The sequence below is a fragment of the Lactuca serriola genome, chromosome 6 (genome assembly GCF_051521515.1).
Source record: "Lactuca serriola cultivar US96UC23 chromosome 6, Lser_US96UC23_V15, whole genome shotgun sequence".
In the NCBI taxonomy this organism is placed as follows: domain Eukaryota; kingdom Viridiplantae; phylum Streptophyta; class Magnoliopsida; order Asterales; family Asteraceae; genus Lactuca; species Lactuca serriola.
In genome coordinates this window covers 25472048-25493385 of record NC_136413.1, presented here as the reverse complement: position 1 = coordinate 25493385, position 21338 = coordinate 25472048, and the positions used below count along the sequence as shown (strand labels likewise).

At 33.3% G+C, this 21338-nt stretch overlaps 1 protein-coding gene and 1 long non-coding RNA gene across 2 annotated transcripts; one reads left to right on the top strand and one right to left on the bottom strand.

The window, feature by feature from the left end:
• Positions 1-7233: 7233 nt before the first annotated feature.
• Positions 7234-8015, top strand: LOC145058490 (zinc finger protein GIS3-like). Its single transcript, XM_079006387.1, has one exon. It carries the CDS (start codon positions 7284-7286, stop codon positions 7842-7844), a length of 561 nt encoding a protein of 186 aa, XP_078862513.1. The 5' UTR covers positions 7234-7283; the 3' UTR covers positions 7845-8015.
• A 2890-nt stretch (positions 8016-10905) lies between these two features.
• LOC145059346 (uncharacterized) lies at positions 10906-11424 on the bottom strand. The gene is made up of 3 exons (XR_013686746.1): positions 11292-11424; positions 11099-11200; positions 10906-11013 (listed from the first exon to the last, which is right to left on the bottom strand). It is a non-coding gene; the product is annotated as an uncharacterized LOC145059346 (long non-coding RNA).
• Positions 11425-21338: the final 9914 nt, after the last annotated feature.

The window sequence follows — 21338 nt, the reverse complement described above, 5'->3', positions numbered from 1 at the left end:
GCAATAATCCCTACTGCTGCTACTACTGCTCCGGTGAGTCAGTATGTTGGAAGTTTTCCCAAGTGCAACAAATGCAACTACCATCACAACGGCCCCTGCCGTGAAATGCAGTGCTCTAACTGCAACAGGAGAGGACACACAGTCCGATTCTGTAAGTTCTCGGCACAACCGATCACCCAGGTCCCTGGCTCTGGCGCTAGCCCGACCTGCTATGGATGTGGCGAAGCAGGCCACTATAAGAGGGACTGCCCCAAGGCAAAGAATGCTGGCGGAGTAGGAAGGGTACTAGTTGTACGCCACGGGGAAGCAGTTGCTGACCCGACAGTGGTGACTGGTACGTTCCTCCTCGATAACTCCTATGCATGCATTATGTTCGATAGTGGAGCGGAGCGAAGCTTCGTAAACCATAAATTTTCTCGCATGCTTAAACAACCACCACACACACTCAAAGAACTATTCACAGTAGAAATGGCTAATGGAAAAACTAAAAGTACGAATAGCATATACTTAGGTTGTAGCCTAACTCTAGATAACCATTCATTCCCAATCGACCTCATGCCGGTCTCAATTAAAAGCTTCGACGTTATCATCGGCATGGATTGGTTAAGTCTTCATCGTGCCGACATCATGTGTTTCGAGAAAGCAGTCCGTCTAAACCTTCCGTCTAACGAAACTCTTATAGTCTACGGCGACAAACCTGGTGCGAGTCTACGTATTATATCAAGTATTCAAGCACATAAGTATCTGCGTAAAGAATACCATGCATTCCTTGCTCACGTCGTCGACACAAGCCTCGAAACGAAAGAACTAAAGAACATCCAAGTAGTGAGCGACTTCCCCGAAATTTTCCCAGAAGAGCTACCTGGATTACCTCCGCAACGACAAGTCGAGTTCAGAATTGACTTAGTCCCAGGAGCTACCCCAGTAGCCAAGTCGCCCTACCGCTTAGTACCAGCTGAGATGCAGGAACTCTCTGGTCAACTTAACGAACTGCTCAGCAAGGGTTTTATAAGGCCGAGCTTCTCACCTTGGGGAGCACCCGTTTTTTTTCGTTAAGAAGAAAGACGGATCATTCCGTATGTGTATTGACTACAGAGAACTCAACAAACTGACGGTCAAAAATCGTTACCCTCTGCCTCGCATAGACGATCTATTTGACCAACTGCAAGGGGCGAACTATTTTTCCAAAATTGATCTGAGATCCGGATATCACCAGTTACGAGTACTAGAGGAGGATGTGCCGAAGATAGCCTTCCGAACTCGTTACGGACACTACGAGTTCGTGGTGATGCCATTCGGATTGACCAATGCGCCTGCAGTCTTCATGGATCTGATGAACAGAGTATGCCGACCTTACTTGGATCAGTTCGTCATCGTTTTCATTGACGACATCCTGATCTACTCCCGAAGTAAGGAAGAGCATGGCGATCATCTGCGACAAGTTCTAGGGACATTACGAAAGGAGAAACTTTATGCGAAGTTCTCAAAATGTGAATTTTGGATCCGAAGAGTCGAATTCTTAGGACACATGGTAAGCGAAGAGGGAATCCACGTGGACCCATCCAAAATTAAAGCCATTGAGAACTGGTCAGCACCCAAGACGCCTACTGAAATTCGTCAATTTCTAGGCCTCGCTGCCTACTACCGCAGATTCATTCAGAACTTCTCCCGAATAGTGAAACCCCTTACAACCTTGACCCAGAAAGGCGTGACCTTTGACTGGGAAGAGAAACAAGAGAGAGCGTTCCAAACGCTCAAACGAGCCTTGTGCACCGCGCCAATACTATCCCTCCCCGAAGGGATAGAAGACTTCGTAGTCTATTGCGATGCATCGAATCAAGGGCTCGGGTGTGTTCAGATGCAGCGAGGTAAGGTCATCGCCTATGCCTCGAGACAGTTGAAGACACACGAAGTTAACTAAACGACCCACGATCTTGAACTAGGAGCAGTGGTGTTTGCTCTGAAGATCTGGAGACATTACTTGTACGGAACGAAAAACACTATCTTTACCGACCACAAGAGTTTGCAACACATTTTCGATCAGAAGGAGCTCAACATGAGACAACGACGGTGGGTCGAGCTACTCAGTGACTACGAATGTGATATTCGTTATCATCCGGGTAAAGCCAACGTAGTAGCAGACGCCCTAAGTCGAAAGGAATATTCTGGCCGCAAAGTCAAGTCATTGTCAATAACCATCCATTCACACTTGTCTAAGCAAATTCAGGCGGCTCAACTTGAAGCCATGAAACCTGAAAATGTGACGAGTGAATCCCTTAGAGGAATGGACAAGAATTTAGAAGCCAAGGGTGACGGAGCCTTATATTTCATGAACCGGATTTGGACACCAAAACACGGTGGTTTCCGAGACTTGGTCATGACCGAGGCGCACAACACCCGGTATTCCGTCCACCCAGGTTCAGATAAGATGTATCTGGATCTTAAAAAGCTATACTGGTGGCCTAATATGAAAGCAGAGATTGCTACCTTCGTAAGTAAATGCCTTACTTGCGCAAAGGTTAAGGTCAAGTACCAGAAGCCCTCTGGTTTATTACAACAACCAGAGATTCCAGAATGGAAGTGGGAGCAGATCACTATGGATTTCATAACCAAGTTGCCCAAGACAACGGGTGGACTTGATACCATATGGGTCATCGTCGATAGATTGACCAAGTCTGCACACTTCCTACCTATCAAAGAAACTGACAAGATGGAGAAACTTACGAGAACATACATTAGGGAAATCGTACGGCTACATGGTGTACCTATGTCCATTATCTCCGATAGAGATAGTAGGTTCACCTCAAGATTCTGGCAATCACTACAACATTCCTTAGGAACAAGGCTGGACATGAGCACAGCCTATCATCCACAGACCGATAGACAGAATGAGAGGACCATCCAAACACTGGAAGACATGTTGTGAGCCTGTGTGATTGACTTTGGGAAGGCATGGGATACTCATTTACCCCTTGTCGAGTTTTCCTATAATAACAGTTATCACACGAGCATCAAGGTTGCTCCATTTGAAGCCCTCTACGGCCGAAAGTGCAGATCCCCTCTGTGCTGGGCTGAGGTGGGTGATACCCAATTAGCCGGGGGGCAAGCTTCCGACAGTACTCTCACCGGTCCGTAGATCATTCGGGAAACGACAGAGAAAATCGTTCAGATTCGTGAACGATTGAAAGCCTCTAGAGACCGACAGAAGAGCTACGCTGATAAACGAAGAAAACCTTTGGAATTTCAGGTGGGAGACCGAGTCCTTCTCAAAGTCTCACCCTGGAAGGGCTTGATACGATTCGGAAAGCGTGGGAAGCTTAATCCGAGGTACATAGGGCCTTTCGAGATTCTTGCAAGAGTCGGCCCCGTAGCTTACAAACTCGACCTACCCGACGCACTTCGTAACGTACATTCTACATTCCACGTATCTAACTTAAAAAAGTGTCTGTCCGACGAGACTCTTGTAATCCCACTCGACGAGATCGAGATCAACGAGAGCCTCAAATTCGTGGAAGAACCTGTAGAGATCATGGATCGTGAGGTCAAGCAGACAAAGCAAAGCCGTATCCCTATCGTGAAGGTTCGTTGGAACGCCAAGCGGGGACCGGAATTCACTTGGGAACGCGAGGATCAGATGAAACTGAAATACCCTCATCTCTTCGCTTAATTGTTTATAACTTCTTGTTTGCTTAAATTCTAATTTCGGGACGAAATTCCTTCTAACGGGGGGATGATGTGACAACCCGAAATTTTCATTTTGTACGAACATTAACTATTCAATAGAAGCTAGTCCAGTTTCAATGAACTTCAGACTTTTCCGAATAAGTTTGTGTACATTAGGGTTTACATTTAAGGAGATATCAGGAGAGTGGATGCTCATGGGTTTGTGAAACTTGAAAATTTCAACACTTCATCATGTTAGAGTCCAATTCCAGAATAAAATATTTTCTGCCAAAATATTTCAAGACTATAAATAGATTTCTAAACTAAATATTTCATTATTCACATTTCCAACTAGAGAAAAGCCAATTTCTCTCTCACGGATCTTCGGGTTTTCATCCCAAATCGTGAGTCTACTTTCCTAGATGTGTTTTAATGCTTGTTATATGCTTAATAACATTGTTTACATGTCTAAAATGAGAGATCCGGGAGTTTACCGCCCAAGAACATTCTTGGGGAGTAAACTCCAAAACAAGGCCTAAAAGCTATCTAGTCCCATTTCCTTGTTAGGTAGCTAGTTAAGGACATTATGTATGATATTTTGAGACTAGAAATCAATCAAAATCATATAGTTTTAGGATTTTACGGCCCAAGAGTTTCTTGGACCGTAAACCCCTTTTTCAAGGGCTTAAAGTGCCCTAACACCCCTTAAGGCTTTAGACATTTACCCTCTATTACTTGTAGCTTGAATGGGGAGGAAAACACATCAAAATCATCCCTAAAGGGGAGTTTACGGCCAAGAAATGCTCTTGGGCCGTAAACTCCAAGTAAAGGCACCAAAGTGTGCCTAAAGTCCCCTTTAGCCTTAAACAAAAGTCTAGGATTTATCCTTTGTGTGCAAGACACGGTGGCAAACTTGTAAATATCGTAATAACCTTCAATCTCAAATACGTAACTATAGAGAATTCGATAACTGTTCGTTCATCATCAAAAATTTTCCTCCAACCTTCAATAATCATCCAGATTTCTTCAACTAAACCGAAATTTCTTCGTTGTTCATGAAATTGGAATCGGAGTTCTGGACTCGCAGTTACAGTCGACATTGAGGGACTTAGAATCGGTAATCACAGGTTCTCAATCGGATTTTCGGAAATCAAAATCAAATTGAGAAATCGATCAGAGATAGGATGTCGCATCCGAAGTCGAAATCGGAAGTATATGATGATTTGGAATTGATAACTTGATGTTTTTAACATTTTTAAAATAGTTTACTTGTTTGCACTCAAACTGTTTGATGAAATGCATAAACTAAATTAGCACGTTATATTCACATATGAATATGTTTTCTCACCTGAATCAGTATATGATTATTAAAAACACAAAACAAATATGCAAGTCTGTATGTTATTCATATGTGAATAACATATAAAAATTATATATATTTGTCAAAATACCTTCAATATTCATAAGTGAATATACCTTGTAATATTCATATGTGAATATACTGCGTAATATTCATAAGTGAATATATCATCTAATATTCACAAGTGAATATACTTTGTAATATTCACATGTGATATACAATGTAATACTATGTAATATTCACATATGAAATATCATTTAATACTCATAAGTGAATATACCATCTAATATTCACAAGTGAATATACTATGTTAATATTCACAAGTGAATTCATCGTCCAATATTAAAATTGCTATATTCATATATGAATAATACTTAGATTGTAAAAAAAAATCATATTTTTTATTCATAAGTGAATAACGAATGTACTGTAATAAAACCTGATGCATTGTTATTCATTTATGAATAACGATAGCTGAAAATATAAAAAAAAAAAAAAAAAAATTTATTTTATCTTAAAACTATATCAATATGGATGTCTATTTGTAGAGAATAAAAAATCATGAATTTTGGTATATTTAAAATCATTTTTTGATAAAAATAGCTTATAAAAATTAAAAAAAAAAAAAAAAAAACGAAAAAAACTATGTTTTTGTATATATTAAGTTAATGATTAGCATAGTTTAAGGAAATATGTTATGTTGGAAAACACATGTGTATTCTTTCCCATTTCTGTCGGTACGTTAGAGGCTTTTGCGGCAAAAATAAATGATTGGCTGAGAATAATTCCCCCATTCTCAACCTTTTTTTTTCTCAATTGAACCCTATATATATATATATATATATATATATATATATATATATATATATATATATATATATATATATATATATATATATATATATATATATATATATATATATATATATATATATGATCGAAAGTTAAGCAAATCCAAAACAAATCTAAAACGATGACCATACTCCATTTAGACGTATGAATGGTTACATCTTCATCCCTCTTCTTCAATGAACAGTTACAAGAATTATGATAAAGGATGACTAGGGATGTCAACGGGGACAAACGGAACAGGAATTGAATCCCCCGCCCCCGCCCCCAAAATTTTCCCGTTCTCCCGCCCCCGATTGATTTTGGGCTAATTTATTTAGGCTAAAATAAGTTCTTGTTTGGACTAAAAGAAACTATTTTTTTGGATAACAAATAGATATTTATAACATAATTTTACATGTTACAAACAACTTAAAAACATGTTTTTTGTTGAATTTTTGTACGTAAAAATCATTTTATTGTTTATTATACTTATATAATTATAATATGTCAATTTATATAATTTATTAATGGGCCCCCACGGGGGTTTCGGGACAAGACTACCAACCCCCACCCCCGCCCCTAATATTAAAACGGGGGTTAACCTTGCCCCCGCCCACGATTTTTTCAACAAATGCCCCCATACGGGACGGGGCCCCCATGGAATTGGGGTCCCACGAGACTTTTTGACATCCCTAGATTAGACCACATACAGAGCAATGCCTAGGAGGCCTAGTATTAAACATCTTCTGTTATTGATTGTTACTAATTAAATAATACAAGAACCATATGTAGACGATGAATACGGTTGAAGATGATGATCACTACAATACCACATCAGATAACAAATCATACGGGTTTTATATGCTTTGCATGATTTAATGGATTCGATTTAATCTTACCTTTTCGATTTAATCTTACCTTTATTAGTTTTGTCAAATGACTAATCTACCCCTTGACTGAAATCAGTCAATGTAAATGGATAAATATTGATCTAATTGATGAAACTAGTTCTTATATTTACATATCAAAACTAGTTTTTAGATGAATATATATATATATATATATATATATATATATATATATATATATATATATATATATATATATATATATATATATATATATATATAAAAGATGATATCATTTATGGAGAAATGCAATCATACATTATACATTGAAAGTGTATTCATAACAGAGACATTACAAGTATGTTTTCATTTATATAACGAAGTAGACAATAAGATAAACTAAAACAGAAATTCGACAATGATGTAATGGATTTTGGGTCCCATTAACACTTTCTATCAAATCTGAAAATTTCCCGAGATTGAACTATACGAATTAATTTCATTTTGAAATTTAAAAATCGATGTTTATGTTTATATATATAGACGCTGCTCATTGTATTGTTATTTTTCAGATATTCACAATGGGAGAAAGCTCATCGTCACCACGAGGGAGAAACTTGAGTGATTTCATTGATCATAATGCCTCATTTTCTTCCTCCTCTTCGGTAATGAAGCTGTTTGGTGTCGCCGTCACTGATGGCGGCATAGCTCCGGCGACAGAACAACCAGACTGTGACAGCAAAAGATTCGAGTGCCAATATTGCAAAAGAGACTTCGCCAATTCTCAAGCATTAGGTGGCCATCAGAATGCACACAAGAAAGAACGGCAAAGATTAAAAAGGGTGCACTTCATGAGTAACCATCACCGGCGTTTTGCAGCGCCGGTGACCATTATCAATGCACATGCAGCAAGATCTGGACATTTCCAGCAACCGCAGATGGCGGTGGTGGATCACTATATATGTCCTTCGTCACCACCACAGGTACTGTCCGGTGTTCCTCTAAGATTTCCTAGCAGGTTTTACATCGGACGACCACAGCATCTCAGCCTTACCACTGCTGGTATGAGTTCAAATTCGTCAAGGATGATCGAAGCAGCAGATGATAACGGTGATGGTGTAGACGTTGATCTGCATCTTTGATGGTTCCAGCTGCGGAGCTGCCAATAACTTTTATTTTTTTATTTTTTGTTTCTAAATTCTAATTAATTTTGGGTTATAATCTAATTTTGTTTCCATGTTTTGGTATTAGTTTCTGCAGTTAGTATATCTCTTATATCAAATATTAATTGAAGCATATGTTCTTTTTCTCAATTCTGACTTAAATATTGGTACGTAATCTCTCCGAAGTTGGGATAAAGAGCTAAACCCTAGCGAGGTTTTGATAACAATTATTATTTTTAATTTTTCTAATTTTTTAGAGTATATATTTACAAAAAAATGACCTATAATGCTAACATAGTTATCGTGTTGTATACATTTAGTCTTATTGTTTTTCTTTTCTTGTAAAATAAGTTTTTTGACTTGTATATTCGGTCCTTATGACCAGCTACTTTAGGTTATGACCGGCTACTCCAGGCCAAGTTCTTAATTCGTACGCATTTAGTCTTTAATGTTTTTTGTTGCAAACTAAATTATTGTTGTTTGTGTACACATTAAAGACCGGTTTTCTTTAGGTTTTGCTTACATGACATCTTACGTAGAACAATAATTAATAAAATGTTTTCATACATGGCTATTCCTTCACTTATATCAATAACATGATTCACGAATCGGTCAAAGAATGGTGGTGCCCTGGTTTTCTTCAAGAAGAAGATGTTTTCTTTGTTCCATCTATTTCAATAGCATAATTCTTTGTGATCTTTGCAATAGTGTATGCCTTCTCCTTTTCTTTAGAAAAACTTTTCAAAAGGATATTATTAGGTAAATCTTGAGCTTTACTAAGCTGTTTGATATTCCCAAAATATGGCTCTTGGAGCTACAGGAACCCATCATGTATGAAGCCAAATGATATTTATCGTATAATGGTGATCAAATCACACACATGTTATTAAAATAAGGTGCAAGAGTTAAAGGTGGTTTTATTGATTTTATTTGGATAATCCTGGGATAAAGTTAGTTAATTCTAATTTCACTTTTTGTTGGGTCATATGTCACATGGATGATTTTGTCCTCGTGATAATCTCTTGTTCTGTAATGGTAGTTTAGTGTATTTTTGATATGGATTGCAGGTTTATGAGTATTAATGAGTCTTATTATAGATTGCTTATTTGCAAATTACGTATTAACAAGAGAATTTTGTTGGGTATGGTCGTTATTACCCTTGGTCAGACATTGTTCCAATACTATCAATCGGAGCACTTATGATGTTAATTATTGGGAAATTAGTACTTGTATATTCTTGAAATTAAGAAACTTAACCTACATGTGCACTTAGTTATTGTCTATGCATTTGATTTTAAGAAACAATGTGAAAAAACATATGCATTAATCTAATGCGTATACAGAGTGAAGTACAAACATCAGGGATTTCATCAAAATGCCTCGGTTACTTTTGAATTGTTTATACAATTCCACATCTAAATTTGCTATATAGCTTGTATTGTGTGTGGTTACACTTACTCTGTTGAACTATTAGTGGATTTTGTAATGCGTTTCAATGAAATTAGAGTTTTTCGTGTTAGAAAATAATGCAACAAAGGTTTCTTCACACACACACACACACACACACCTGCTTTTGATTACTTTTTGATGAAATATGAGTTTTTCATGATAGAAAATAACTCAACAAAAGGTTTCTATCGTTTTAATAAAGAAAACTATGCACTTAATATTAAGAAATTCATGTGAAAAAACATATGCATCAATCAAATGCATATGTAGAATGAAAACTTTTTTGTTCGAATTGGAATTTATGAAATTGACATTGAGTAAATGGATTATATATCGATTATTTTAGAGATGTGACTTACAGGGAATGCGAGAGGAGACAAGCGAGAGAAGGAGGTGTTGATCGGAGCAACAATGTGAGAGATGGAGTCGAGTGATACAAATTTAGGGGATAAAGCTAAGAATTTTCAAATCAGTCGAGCGTTGGTTGTCAGATCACCAATCTAATGCAATCAGAAGATCTATTAAATTTGAGGATTTTTATTCAGTTCATTAGTTCGTTCCCATATTTTGAGTTCGTTGTTGAAGTTGATTTTATATATATATATATATATAGGCTTAGGTTATTCTATTCAAAGTAATTATTGTGTTATTATATGCATAAATGTGGGTCAATCAAATTTACTTATTTTTACAAAGTGATTAATATATATTATTGAATTAAATATAATTGAAAATATCATCTTAATTAATTACAAGGGTAATTTAGTCAATTAAAATAGATTTAATAAAGGAAAATTGTATTTTTTTTTAAGGGATCATAGATTCTATTAATTTTAAAAATCCGATTTTACATATTATAATTTTTTAATTCGGACATTCTGACAGAATATGTTTATGAGTATATTCAAAAATAAAAATATTCTTGAACCATAAATAATAAAAAAATATTCTTGAACCTATTTCTTGATCATGAATTTAAAAACTTCTTGTAGAATAACAAATCCTTGAACAATCAATTGAAGAATAAAAACAAAAAATACATTATTTCTTATAAAATATGGGTAACAATTGTTAAGAATTACATCAAAATCTAACAACGACTAATACATTCTAAAAGAATAATGTGGTCCGTTTCAATTTTGTGGTCCGTTCTTCAAGCATCAACTTCTATGATTCCAACAGAATTAGAATTCGTGATTCCATTCCAACAGAATCGGAATTCGTGATTCCATTCCAATAGAATTGGAATCTCACCAATATCAACCATTGAATCATCTATAAAAACAAACTTGATACCTTTTCAAAATTCAACCTTGTCAAGATCCTGCACTGTCCACATAAATGAAGTGTTAAATCAAAAAGAATGAAACAAATTAAAGAAACTAGAGATGAATGAAGAAACAAATTCAAGTTACCAAGAGTTCAAGAAACTAGAGATGAATGAAGGGTTGTAGTCTTGTTGCAGTTGCAATGTATGAAAACAAGAACTCGAACAAAAATCAAAATCTTGGAACTTCAACTGTATGTATGGTAAAGCTTTCAACTTATGAGAAATTGAATTAATCTTAATGGATTCATGAAAAAACTGCCATGGTAGGTTACCCACATAGATCTTGAAAGAAGTCCCCACCACTCGTTTTTCTGGTTGTGAACCTCTTGGTGCAGCCTTATTTACAGTAAGAGCCCTTCCACTCAAATCCTGTTTTTGTTCACAACAAATATTACAGATTAACGTGAATATGTAGTAATTAAGATGGATAGATGGAGAAGAAGATTAAGTGTACATAGCCATTGAACTTCTCCACAGCTTTCTCAGCTTCTTCTACTGTGCTCATTGTCACAAACCCAAATCATCTACTTTGTTCTGTATCCCTGTTGTATATAACCTAAAACCAGACATCAAATCGGCCATTGTAAACACACGATGCAACATACGAAATTAATTAAGAAATTACTGAAAAGTAAATCGATTAATACCTCGGCGATATCTACTACTCCGACAGAATTGAAGAGATTAGCCAATTTATCCCTGTCAAAATCGTAGGGTAAGTTACCGACAAATAGCTTTGCCTCTTCAGGTGGTTCTGAATATGATTTTGTTTCCTCTTCTTCTTCTTCGTTAGTTGCATCTTCTTCATTACTGGTTCAGTTTCTTGTGTCAATTGTTTTGACCAATCTGATTTGTTGGTCACGAATTGGAGTGACCAATCGAGAAATCGGGATTTTGATCTTGGCTCTGGGTAGAAGTCAATTGGAAAATTGAAACCCTAAAATTATTGTCTATAAATATACGTGATTAATATTAAATTACCATAATTATAGGATATTATTTGTGGAAACTAATTATCAAATTACTTATTTACCCTTATTTATTAATTTAATAATTTATTTTAATTTTAAAATTTCATTGGCCCACATTTATGCATACAATAACACAATAATTACTTTAAACAAATGAACCTAGCTCTCTCTCTCTCTCTCTCTCTCTCTATATATATATATATATATATATATATATATATATATAGTGACGTTCAATGGAGAACCATTATTAACAAGGAACCAACAAACCAATCGTTAGCGTCAAAATTTAAAACGATCAACGGCCTAAAGAATGGGTGTACATTTGTACATTGGACGTACATACACCGGATTATACTATAGACAGTAAATTACACGAATTGTCCCTATTGTTTATTGTAATTTGCGCGTTTGGTCCTTAACTTATTTTTTTAACTCGAAAGGTCCATATTATTTGTTTTTGTTACGCGTTTGGTCCCTATCTTACCTATAAAGACTATTCTGCCCTTGATTTTTTAATTTATTTAAATAAAAAGACCCCAACCCCACCCCATTACTTTACCTTACCTATCCCACCAATTTTTCCTATTTAAATAATAGTCTTTTTAGGTAAGACAAGGATCAAGCGCATAACAAAAACAAACCGTAGGGACTAAGGGCGTAACAAAAACAAGTTATAGGGACCTCCCGAGTTAAAAAAAAATAAGTTACGGACCAAACGCGCAAATTACCCCAAACCATAGGGACCATTCGTGTAATTTACTCTACTATAAAACCCATATCTTTACAAAAAAATCTCACATCTTTTTTTCGTTTAATTTTTTTAAGTCACATTTTTTATCAAAAAAAACAGTAAAATATACTATTGTTCACGATTTTTCGTCCTCTTTCCATAGAGATCGATGTTGATATATATAAAATAAACTTCTTTTCGAAAAAAAATCCACTTCATTTTGTTGTTTTTTTTTTCAATATTTAAGTTATTTTTATAAAAAAAACAAAACACATATACCAAAAATCTCAATTTTTTTGTCCTCTGTTAATAAGCATCATCAATGATTAAAATATAATTCGGTTAGTTTAGATTCACAACGTGAATCTAAACTGTAAATATTTCAATTTTAACATTTATAATGTGAATCTGACTTACTATTATTCACATTTTGAATATGCTCATATTCACAATATAAATCTATACTGAAATTTCATTTTTTTACATCAATATGAATCTATATTTAAACAGTACATAAAAATTTTGAATTTTGATATATTTATTAATTTTTTTTCGAAAAAAATAGACCTTAACTTGTAAAAAACAAAAAGATGAAGTGTGTTTTTTTGAAAAAGAAAAACAATCATTTTTTGTATATCAATATGAATCTCTATGGAAAAATCATGAAAAATGGTATATTCAGTTTTTTTTCCGATAAAAAACATGGTCTAAAAAAATTTAAACGAAAAAAGAAAAAATGAGTTTTGTTATAATCAATTATATGTGCGTCCATTATAGAAGTCTACAACTCTCATTTTGTTGTTAATCACTTTAAATTCTGACACTCTAGATTGTTTATTGGTTCCTTGATTAATAATGGTTCTTTATTAAACTTTTTCATATATATATATATATATATATATATATATATATATATATATATATATATATATATATATATATAAATGATTATGTTATTGTGTTCTAACTAATTATTGTGTGGATGTAGGAATAATTGTAAACCAATCATTTTTATTATTTTAAAAAAGTGATTAATAAATATTATTGAATTAAAAATAATTGAAATATACCATCTTATTTCATTATAAGGGAATTTTAGTCAATTAACCTAAATCTAAAAAAGGAAAATTACAAATTTTAGGAAATCATTAATTCTCTTCACTTTAAAAATCTATTTTTATAAAAATAATTATATTAATTCGAACATTTTAAAAGAATATGTTCATGATTATCTTTAAAAAAACATTCTATTCTAAGACAATATTATAAACATATATTATCAAAATTAATAGTTTTTAATGAATACATATTTTATATCAAACGAATTTTAATATTTTAGAATGAGTAAGTACATTTATTCTTAAAGAATACATCTGTGAACATAAATTACATTCATTCTTGAAACATCAAATGAAGAATAAAAACATAAATTACACTAATTATTACAGAATATGGGTAATAATTGCTACGAATTACATTTATTGTTAAAGAATAAAACTAAAAACGTTTAAAATTGAAAAAAAAAACATCAAAATCTAACAAAAGACACTTATACATTCTAAAAGAATATTATTGCTAACAATCACTTTCAATTTTGCAGTCCATTCTTCAAGCATTTGTGAAACCAAATTCAATTGTAGTTTAGAACCCAATAATACATTAGCAAATGAAAAATAAAAAAACTATAGTCTTTTGTTCAAATCTGAAGACCTGTGAATTACACCAAAATCCATAACCAAGAATTGTAGAAAATGCACAAATTAGTGATGAAATATCATGATTCCATTCCAAAAGAATTGAAATTCCTGATTCCATTCCAACAGAACTGAATTCAATTCTGACAGAATAACCCTCACCAATATTATATATCAATGCAAAATGAAAATTTAGAATCTTAAACAAACCAAAATGATGCTCAACCCATATATGGAAATATCAAAATAGTGCTGTCAATTGTCAAACAACAAATAAATAATACTTTTTATTTGCATTGTGGAAGTTAATATCTACCTGGTTGCTTGTTAAGACTGATTTTGGCTTCACACTGCTAATAGGAGGATCAAAACATTTAGTATAGTCATTATCATCATCAAGGATTGATTTAGCCGTCCTTGCTAAAACACCCCAAAATCCCCCTGTTTCATTTGCGCTTCCCATTGATGTATAGTCATAGGTAGAATAGCCCTGTATTGCATTACCAAGTATACCATCTTATCACAAGAAATAAGGATGCTATTCATCCTCTAATCTAGTAACTAAAGTGTGTCTTTTCAGTTGTTCCTAACATAATTACCAACCAAAATCTAAGATTGAAGAAGAGATCTTCCAAGTAAAATGACTAAATTAGTAACACAGAGCATTGCATTGGAATTAGCAATACACCTTCTGATAAGCAAAAGAAAATGCCTTAAGAGTTAAGAGTTAATTCAGAACTATATTGTCTACTAGTATATATGTGTTCTTTCATTAGACCCCTTTCAGATTATACTATACATCAAGTATTTGGACTTTTGAAGCCAGAAACGTGTCTGATACTAACAATTCTAACCGGATCCAATCGAAGGTGTTAAAGCAAAAGGCAAAATAGAAGAAATAAAATTAAATGACTAAAAGAAAGAAATGAAATTGAACCTTGGATCTAATCAGGGAAGAGGAACAGATGAACAAAAGAAACACGAATGAAGAGGAAAAACGCCTCCAATGGCTCATCTATCGAGCCGAGGGAAGAGGAATTCAGAGGAAAATCAGATGGCTCTATGGGGGAATTCCATCATGAAGAAGAAGGAGAAGGTGTCCGTTGAGACCGATGATTCTTCCTAGGCCTCATGATTTAGTCATCGACAACCACCAATCGGGAATGACAACAGCGGTGGTTGATGATTCAGTAGGGTATTTGGATGATTTAGTCAACGGAAAGGAGGAAGAAGAATGGAAACAACGATGGGAAGGATCAAAAAAGCATCTCTGGTGCCCGGAATTTTTTTAAGAAGGAGAAAGCGAAGGTAGTGGTGGCGATGGGTTGTTTCCGGCCGCCTCTTGACTAGTCTGGTAGCAAAACACGCAGGAGAGGGGAAGGGTTGCCGATCTCCGGCGAGCCTTTCTTCGTTTTCTTTGCCTCGTCTCCGACAGCCATTCTCAAAAGAAAAGTAGAAGCAGCAGGGGCGTTTAGGTGGTGCCTCTTCAACAAGTTGCAGGGGTGTTTGGGGTTATGTTTTTGGACATGAGAGGGGCCATTGCTGATGGTGGCGGCTGGTGGAACATGGCCAATGGTTTCTTTTTCCAAAGATTGAAGGATTTGCTCGATGGTAGGGCAAGGTTGAAAAAGACGGGATGGATCGGTGGTAACCAAAATTTATAAATATTTTAAGGATTAAATAGGGATTAATTAAATACTTATTTAGTTACCAAAATAAAATAATAGGAGAGATTACATATTTACCCTTATTTAGGTTTGTAAAATGATTGGTCCATATTGATTCCTATATCCACACAAGAAATAGTTTGAACACATGAACCCCTCTCTCTCTCTCTACATATATATATATATATATATATATATATATATATATAGAGAGAGAGAGAGAGAGAGAGAGAGAGAGAGTTAGGTTCAAATGTTTTCACTATCTATTGTGTGCCTGTATGATTGATTCTGGACCAATCATTTTAGTTATTTTAAGAAAGTAATTAATGTTTATTAAATGGTGAAGATGTAATTAATACCTATTATATCTTCAACATGTAATATGCATTAATTACTTTCTTAAAATAACTAAAATGATTGGTCCAGAATCAGTCATACATACATACAATAGATAGTGAAAACAAAATAACCTAACCCTATATATATATATATATATATATATATATATATATATATATATATATATATATATATATTCCTAGTTGTTTTTTTAGGGGGGTGGGGGGATTGTATATTTAAAATTTCGAATTATGACTTTTTACCTAACCGATCTTTAAGATTTAAAAAATTTCGAAATCTTGCTTTTTTTTCAAAAAAAAAAAAGCGGAGAATGAGGATTTCCTTGATACGGTCCCCAAATAACCAATTTACGCATTTGATCGCGCATAGATCCTTTGATTACGGATCGACAAAAATCTGGTTCTTCCAAATAACGTATAAAACCCAAATCTTTATTATTAATTTTTTTTATCAATATTAGAATTAGAATTATTTAAATTAGAATGCTTCAAAGTTTCTAAAGTTCGTGTCGAACGATTTAAAAAATCTATATGTTTATATTTTTCTTGTTCAATACTAGTTTATAACCCGTGAGAACCATGATTATAAAATTAATTAAACTTTTATATTAAAAATCAAAATTATTAATCAATTATTTTAAATAAATTATTACTTTAGAGATATTTTTTAGTTATATAAAATTATAATCGTTGACTTAAATAAATACATGAAGTTATATCACCTTATAATTTGTATTAATTTTATTTCATTTTTTAATCTAATGTTGTTAATTAAATATAATTAGAGAGAGAAATTTTAAAATTTGAAATTTAAAATGAAGAATCAATTATTAAGTTAATGTAATTAAAGTGGGAAATTTAAAATTTGATTATATATATATATATATATATATATATATATATATATATATATATATATATATATATATATATATATTTCAGTGGTTATTTTGAACATTTTTAAATCCTTTGTGCTATTTTTTAAAACTTAATTATATAATTAGGCTAAATTTTCTATTTTTAAAAAGAACATTAAACACTAAAATTTCATATATATGTTATATGCATAAGTGATGCATTTTATTAAACTTATAACACTATAAAATCTGTAAATATCTGATTAGATGTAGTAATATATAAAAGATAAATTATAAAGTTACAAAAATATTCATTTTGACAGGCTAGTGAGGATGAGTTTCGAGCCTTGTCAAAAACCAAAACAACGGGAGCGGAAACAACAACAAATTCTGATCTAACGACTCAAAACAAGCATATCAAACTCAAACAAATATATGCAACTTAAAGGACACCAAAGGACGAATCATACCTTATATTTCTCTGTGGTTGTCTTCTTTTGTTTAGCCAATTGATTAGAATAGAGAACCCACCTGAGAGTTCCTCTTCTATAATCACACCCAGGACACAAAATACTTTCAAATCTGAACAATCCTCAAACACGAGCAGATAAAAGAATTTATAACTCGAATATGCAACGGACGATGACATGGTGAACAGAATGCCACGATGTGGGAACTACACTTCCGGGATTCTAGGGTTTTTGAGGATTCATAACTTTGGAAACTTAAGGGTATTTTTCGCATGTATCAATACCGTATTAGGAACACTATATATATATATATATATATATATATATATATATATATATATATATATATAATGATTTGAAACCCTAAAGATAATTACCAAAATTATTTGTAATTATCTAGATATTTCAAATCATTCTGGAATATTTCATATTCCTTTATTTTCTAATTAATTAATTAAATTGTTAATCAATTAACAAAACAAGTCCCTCATATAAATATCTTTTCAGTTCTACTTTATTTTGCTCTTCCGTGTAACCCAAAAATACATTGATATTTATAGTAATATTACCGGGTTTGTTATGACTATGGACACTAACCTCCATCACGTTAAAGATGTTAATACTCATTACATTAATGTTTCATATATTTATAATACTATATAATGAATATATTTCTCTAAAATATTTTTTTATTAATATTTTATTTTATTTTATGACATTTATAACTACTTTTTTCTTATATTAGTTAAATTGTAATATTACAATTTATCAAATTTTTATTTCATTTAAAGTACAATATAAAGGGAAATAGATGTATTAAGGTAATTAATTTTTCGGTTTGTTCACGTTTAGGTAACTATCTTTTTTTTGAACAACTCCAGGTAATGAACTTTTTGGAAATGTTCACATATGACCATTATGACCGGCTGTAGCAGGTTACATCCGGCCATAACCGGTCATAATGATCATATGTGAACACTTCCAAAAAGTTTGTCACCTGGATATGTACAAAAAAAGATAGTTGCTCAAATTTGAACAAACCGAAAAGGTAAGAGTAAACTACACGAATGGTCCCTATGGTTTGGGTAATTTGTGCGTTTGGTCTCTAACTTATTTTTTAACTCGGACAATCCCTACTATTTATTTTTGTTGTGTGTTTGGTCACTGTCTGACCTCAAAAGACTATTGTGCCCTTTTTAATTTTTTTAATTAATTTTCTTATTTATGTATTTATTTTTTTATATATTTAAAAAAATTAATAGACCCCACATATATGTATCTCCTCGCCCTAAACCTAAAACAACCTTTGAGAAATTTAAGATGGGTCCCCACCAGTCACCATCCCATTTCTCATCCACCTCAACTTATATTTCCTTTCCATCTTTAGTGACATCAACTTCTTCACCATCCCTTCTTTTTTTGGTCCTTTAACTCCGACGAACCAACACCACAACCCACTGTCTCTTCATTGAACTTTCCACCACCAGAACCCAATAGAAGGCTTATGGTGTTGGTTCGTCGGAGTTGAAGGACCGAAAAAGAATGGATGGTGAAGACGTCGATGTCATTACAGATAGAAATGAAATAGAAGTTGCGGAGGATGAGAGATGGGATATTGACTGGTGGGACCCAACTTAAATTTCTCAAATGTCGTTTTAGGTTTAGGATGAGGAGATACAAATGTGTGCGGTCTATTAATTTTTTTTAATATATAAAAAATAACTACATAAGTAAGAAAATTAATTAAAAATAAATTAAAAATGGTACAATAGTCTTTTGAGGTAAGACAAGGACCAAACGCACAACAAAAATAAACAGAACAGACCATCTGAGTTAAAAAATAAGTTAGGGACCTAACACACAAATTACCCAAACCACAGGGAGCATTCGTGTAATTTACTCTTACCTTTTCGGTTTGTTCACATCTAGGTAACTATCTTTTTTTGTACATATCTAGGTTACGAACTTTTTGGAAGTGTTCACATATGACCATTATGATCAATTATGAACGGATGTAACATGCTACAGCCGGTCATAATGGTCATATGTGAACACTTCCAAAAAGTTTGTTACCTAGATATGTACAAAAAAAAGTAGTTACCCAAATGTGAATAAACTGAAAAGTGAATTACCTTAATAAGTTTATTTCCCTAATATAAACATAGCAAAAAGTATGGGTATCTAGTTACTTATTTACTAATAATATAACAAACATTGTAATATATGTTTAAAATCAATAATAAAAAGTTTTCATAATATATAAAGAGTAAATTACTTGGATCGTCTATTGTGTATGTGTTAAAAGGCACATTCAATCCTTATTTTCAAAATTAACCAAAACGGTCTCTCGTTTAAAACTTGCACGCTTCATCCCTCTTTATTTTAATTTTCACACAATCACACTGTATCCTTTTACGAGACATAAAATGATTATATTTATCTCACTATTTTATTTAAATTTAATTATAATTTATATTGTATTAAAAAATAGATTCCACCACACCCATTCACCACCCTAAAATTCTAACCTAATATATCGTTGTCCCTCTTTTTCTCTAAGATCAGCCCCCCAAAAAGTAACATCATCACAACTACTATCAGACCACCATCATCAGTGATGGTGACCTCACCAGAGTAGAGAAACAAAAATCACACACACCCTATGTTTGTGTTGGTTCAATACCAAGGAAAGGGCAAGAGAGACGAAGATCGATATGTCGAGATTACGATTTTGAGATCTAGCTGTCGACAAGGGTTTCGAGGTTATGTGGGTTGCCAAAGGTTAAGTATGGTGGTTGTCGGATCCATGACATTGAAATTTAGATCGACAGTTTCCGATAGAGATGGAGCCGCCATCACCACCATTCGTAGATATATACTTATGGTGGTGGTTTTTAGAAGTGGAAGGTGGAGCTAAGAAAAAGAACATCGGAGATGGCTTCATGTTCTCCAGATGAACCTGTTGTATGAACCCAAAACCCATCAGATTTCTCGCTAATGTGCAACCCCACATGTAAACAAGTCGATTTCTACAATAGATTTCTTCATCTTGTCGTTCAAGATCTTGCATTAGGTTAATTTTCAATGATCTATGATTCTTAGAATTAATTTAGTGAAAGAGGATAGTGTATGGTATGTTTCCAATGTTCTGATCGATGGAGAGGAAAACAATTTCTACGGTAGATGATTTTCGATGAAGGTGGCTTTTGACATTCAAGGGATTGGCTGAGATATGGAGATGATGGTGCTTAGGTTGTCGAGCATATAAAAGGGAAATGGTAAATGACACATATTCTATAAAAGGGAGGGGGAAGGGTGAGTTGGGACCCACAAATTTAATTAAAATATTTCTTAATAACTAAAAGACAAAATTGCAAGAATGGTCCATGTGGTATGTCAAAACTCGTATGTTTGGGCCAAAAGGTTTGGACTAGCACCAGTGGTTCAAAAGTTTCATTTTCTTATGAGTTTGGTCAAATTTGGTTTGAACTTTTTTGTAAAGACGATTTTTCTCATATTATTTAATTTTCCATTTTTGTTTTATTACCAACAAATAAAAACAATTAAAAAATAAAACAAAAATAAAATACCCTCTCTCTCTGCACCTAGATTACCACCCTCTACTACTTTATTTCCAGAACCACCACCTACAATTACCATCACCGCCTCCTGTCACCACCACCACCACAAATTATTCTTGTTTGTTGTTTTAGCTTCTTGTAAAAGAAAAGTTGATCAGTTATGAATCATCAAATACTAATCAGTCATAACCAAAATTAGATTAGAAATCACCAATCTATCTTTGAATGTTCACCAATTTTAAAGCACACAAAACATTCAAAATTAGATCTCAAAAGCACCAATCTGTCCAAGAACATTCTTCATTTTAAAATTACACAAAAACATTCACAAATCAGTTTTCAAAACTAGACACAAAAACCGG

What these genes read in the sequence shown, in the direction of transcription:
- LOC145058490 (XM_079006387.1), top strand. Translation starts at nt 7,284, where the DNA reads ATGGGAGAAAGCTCATCGTCACCACGAGGGAGAAACTTGAGTGATTTC.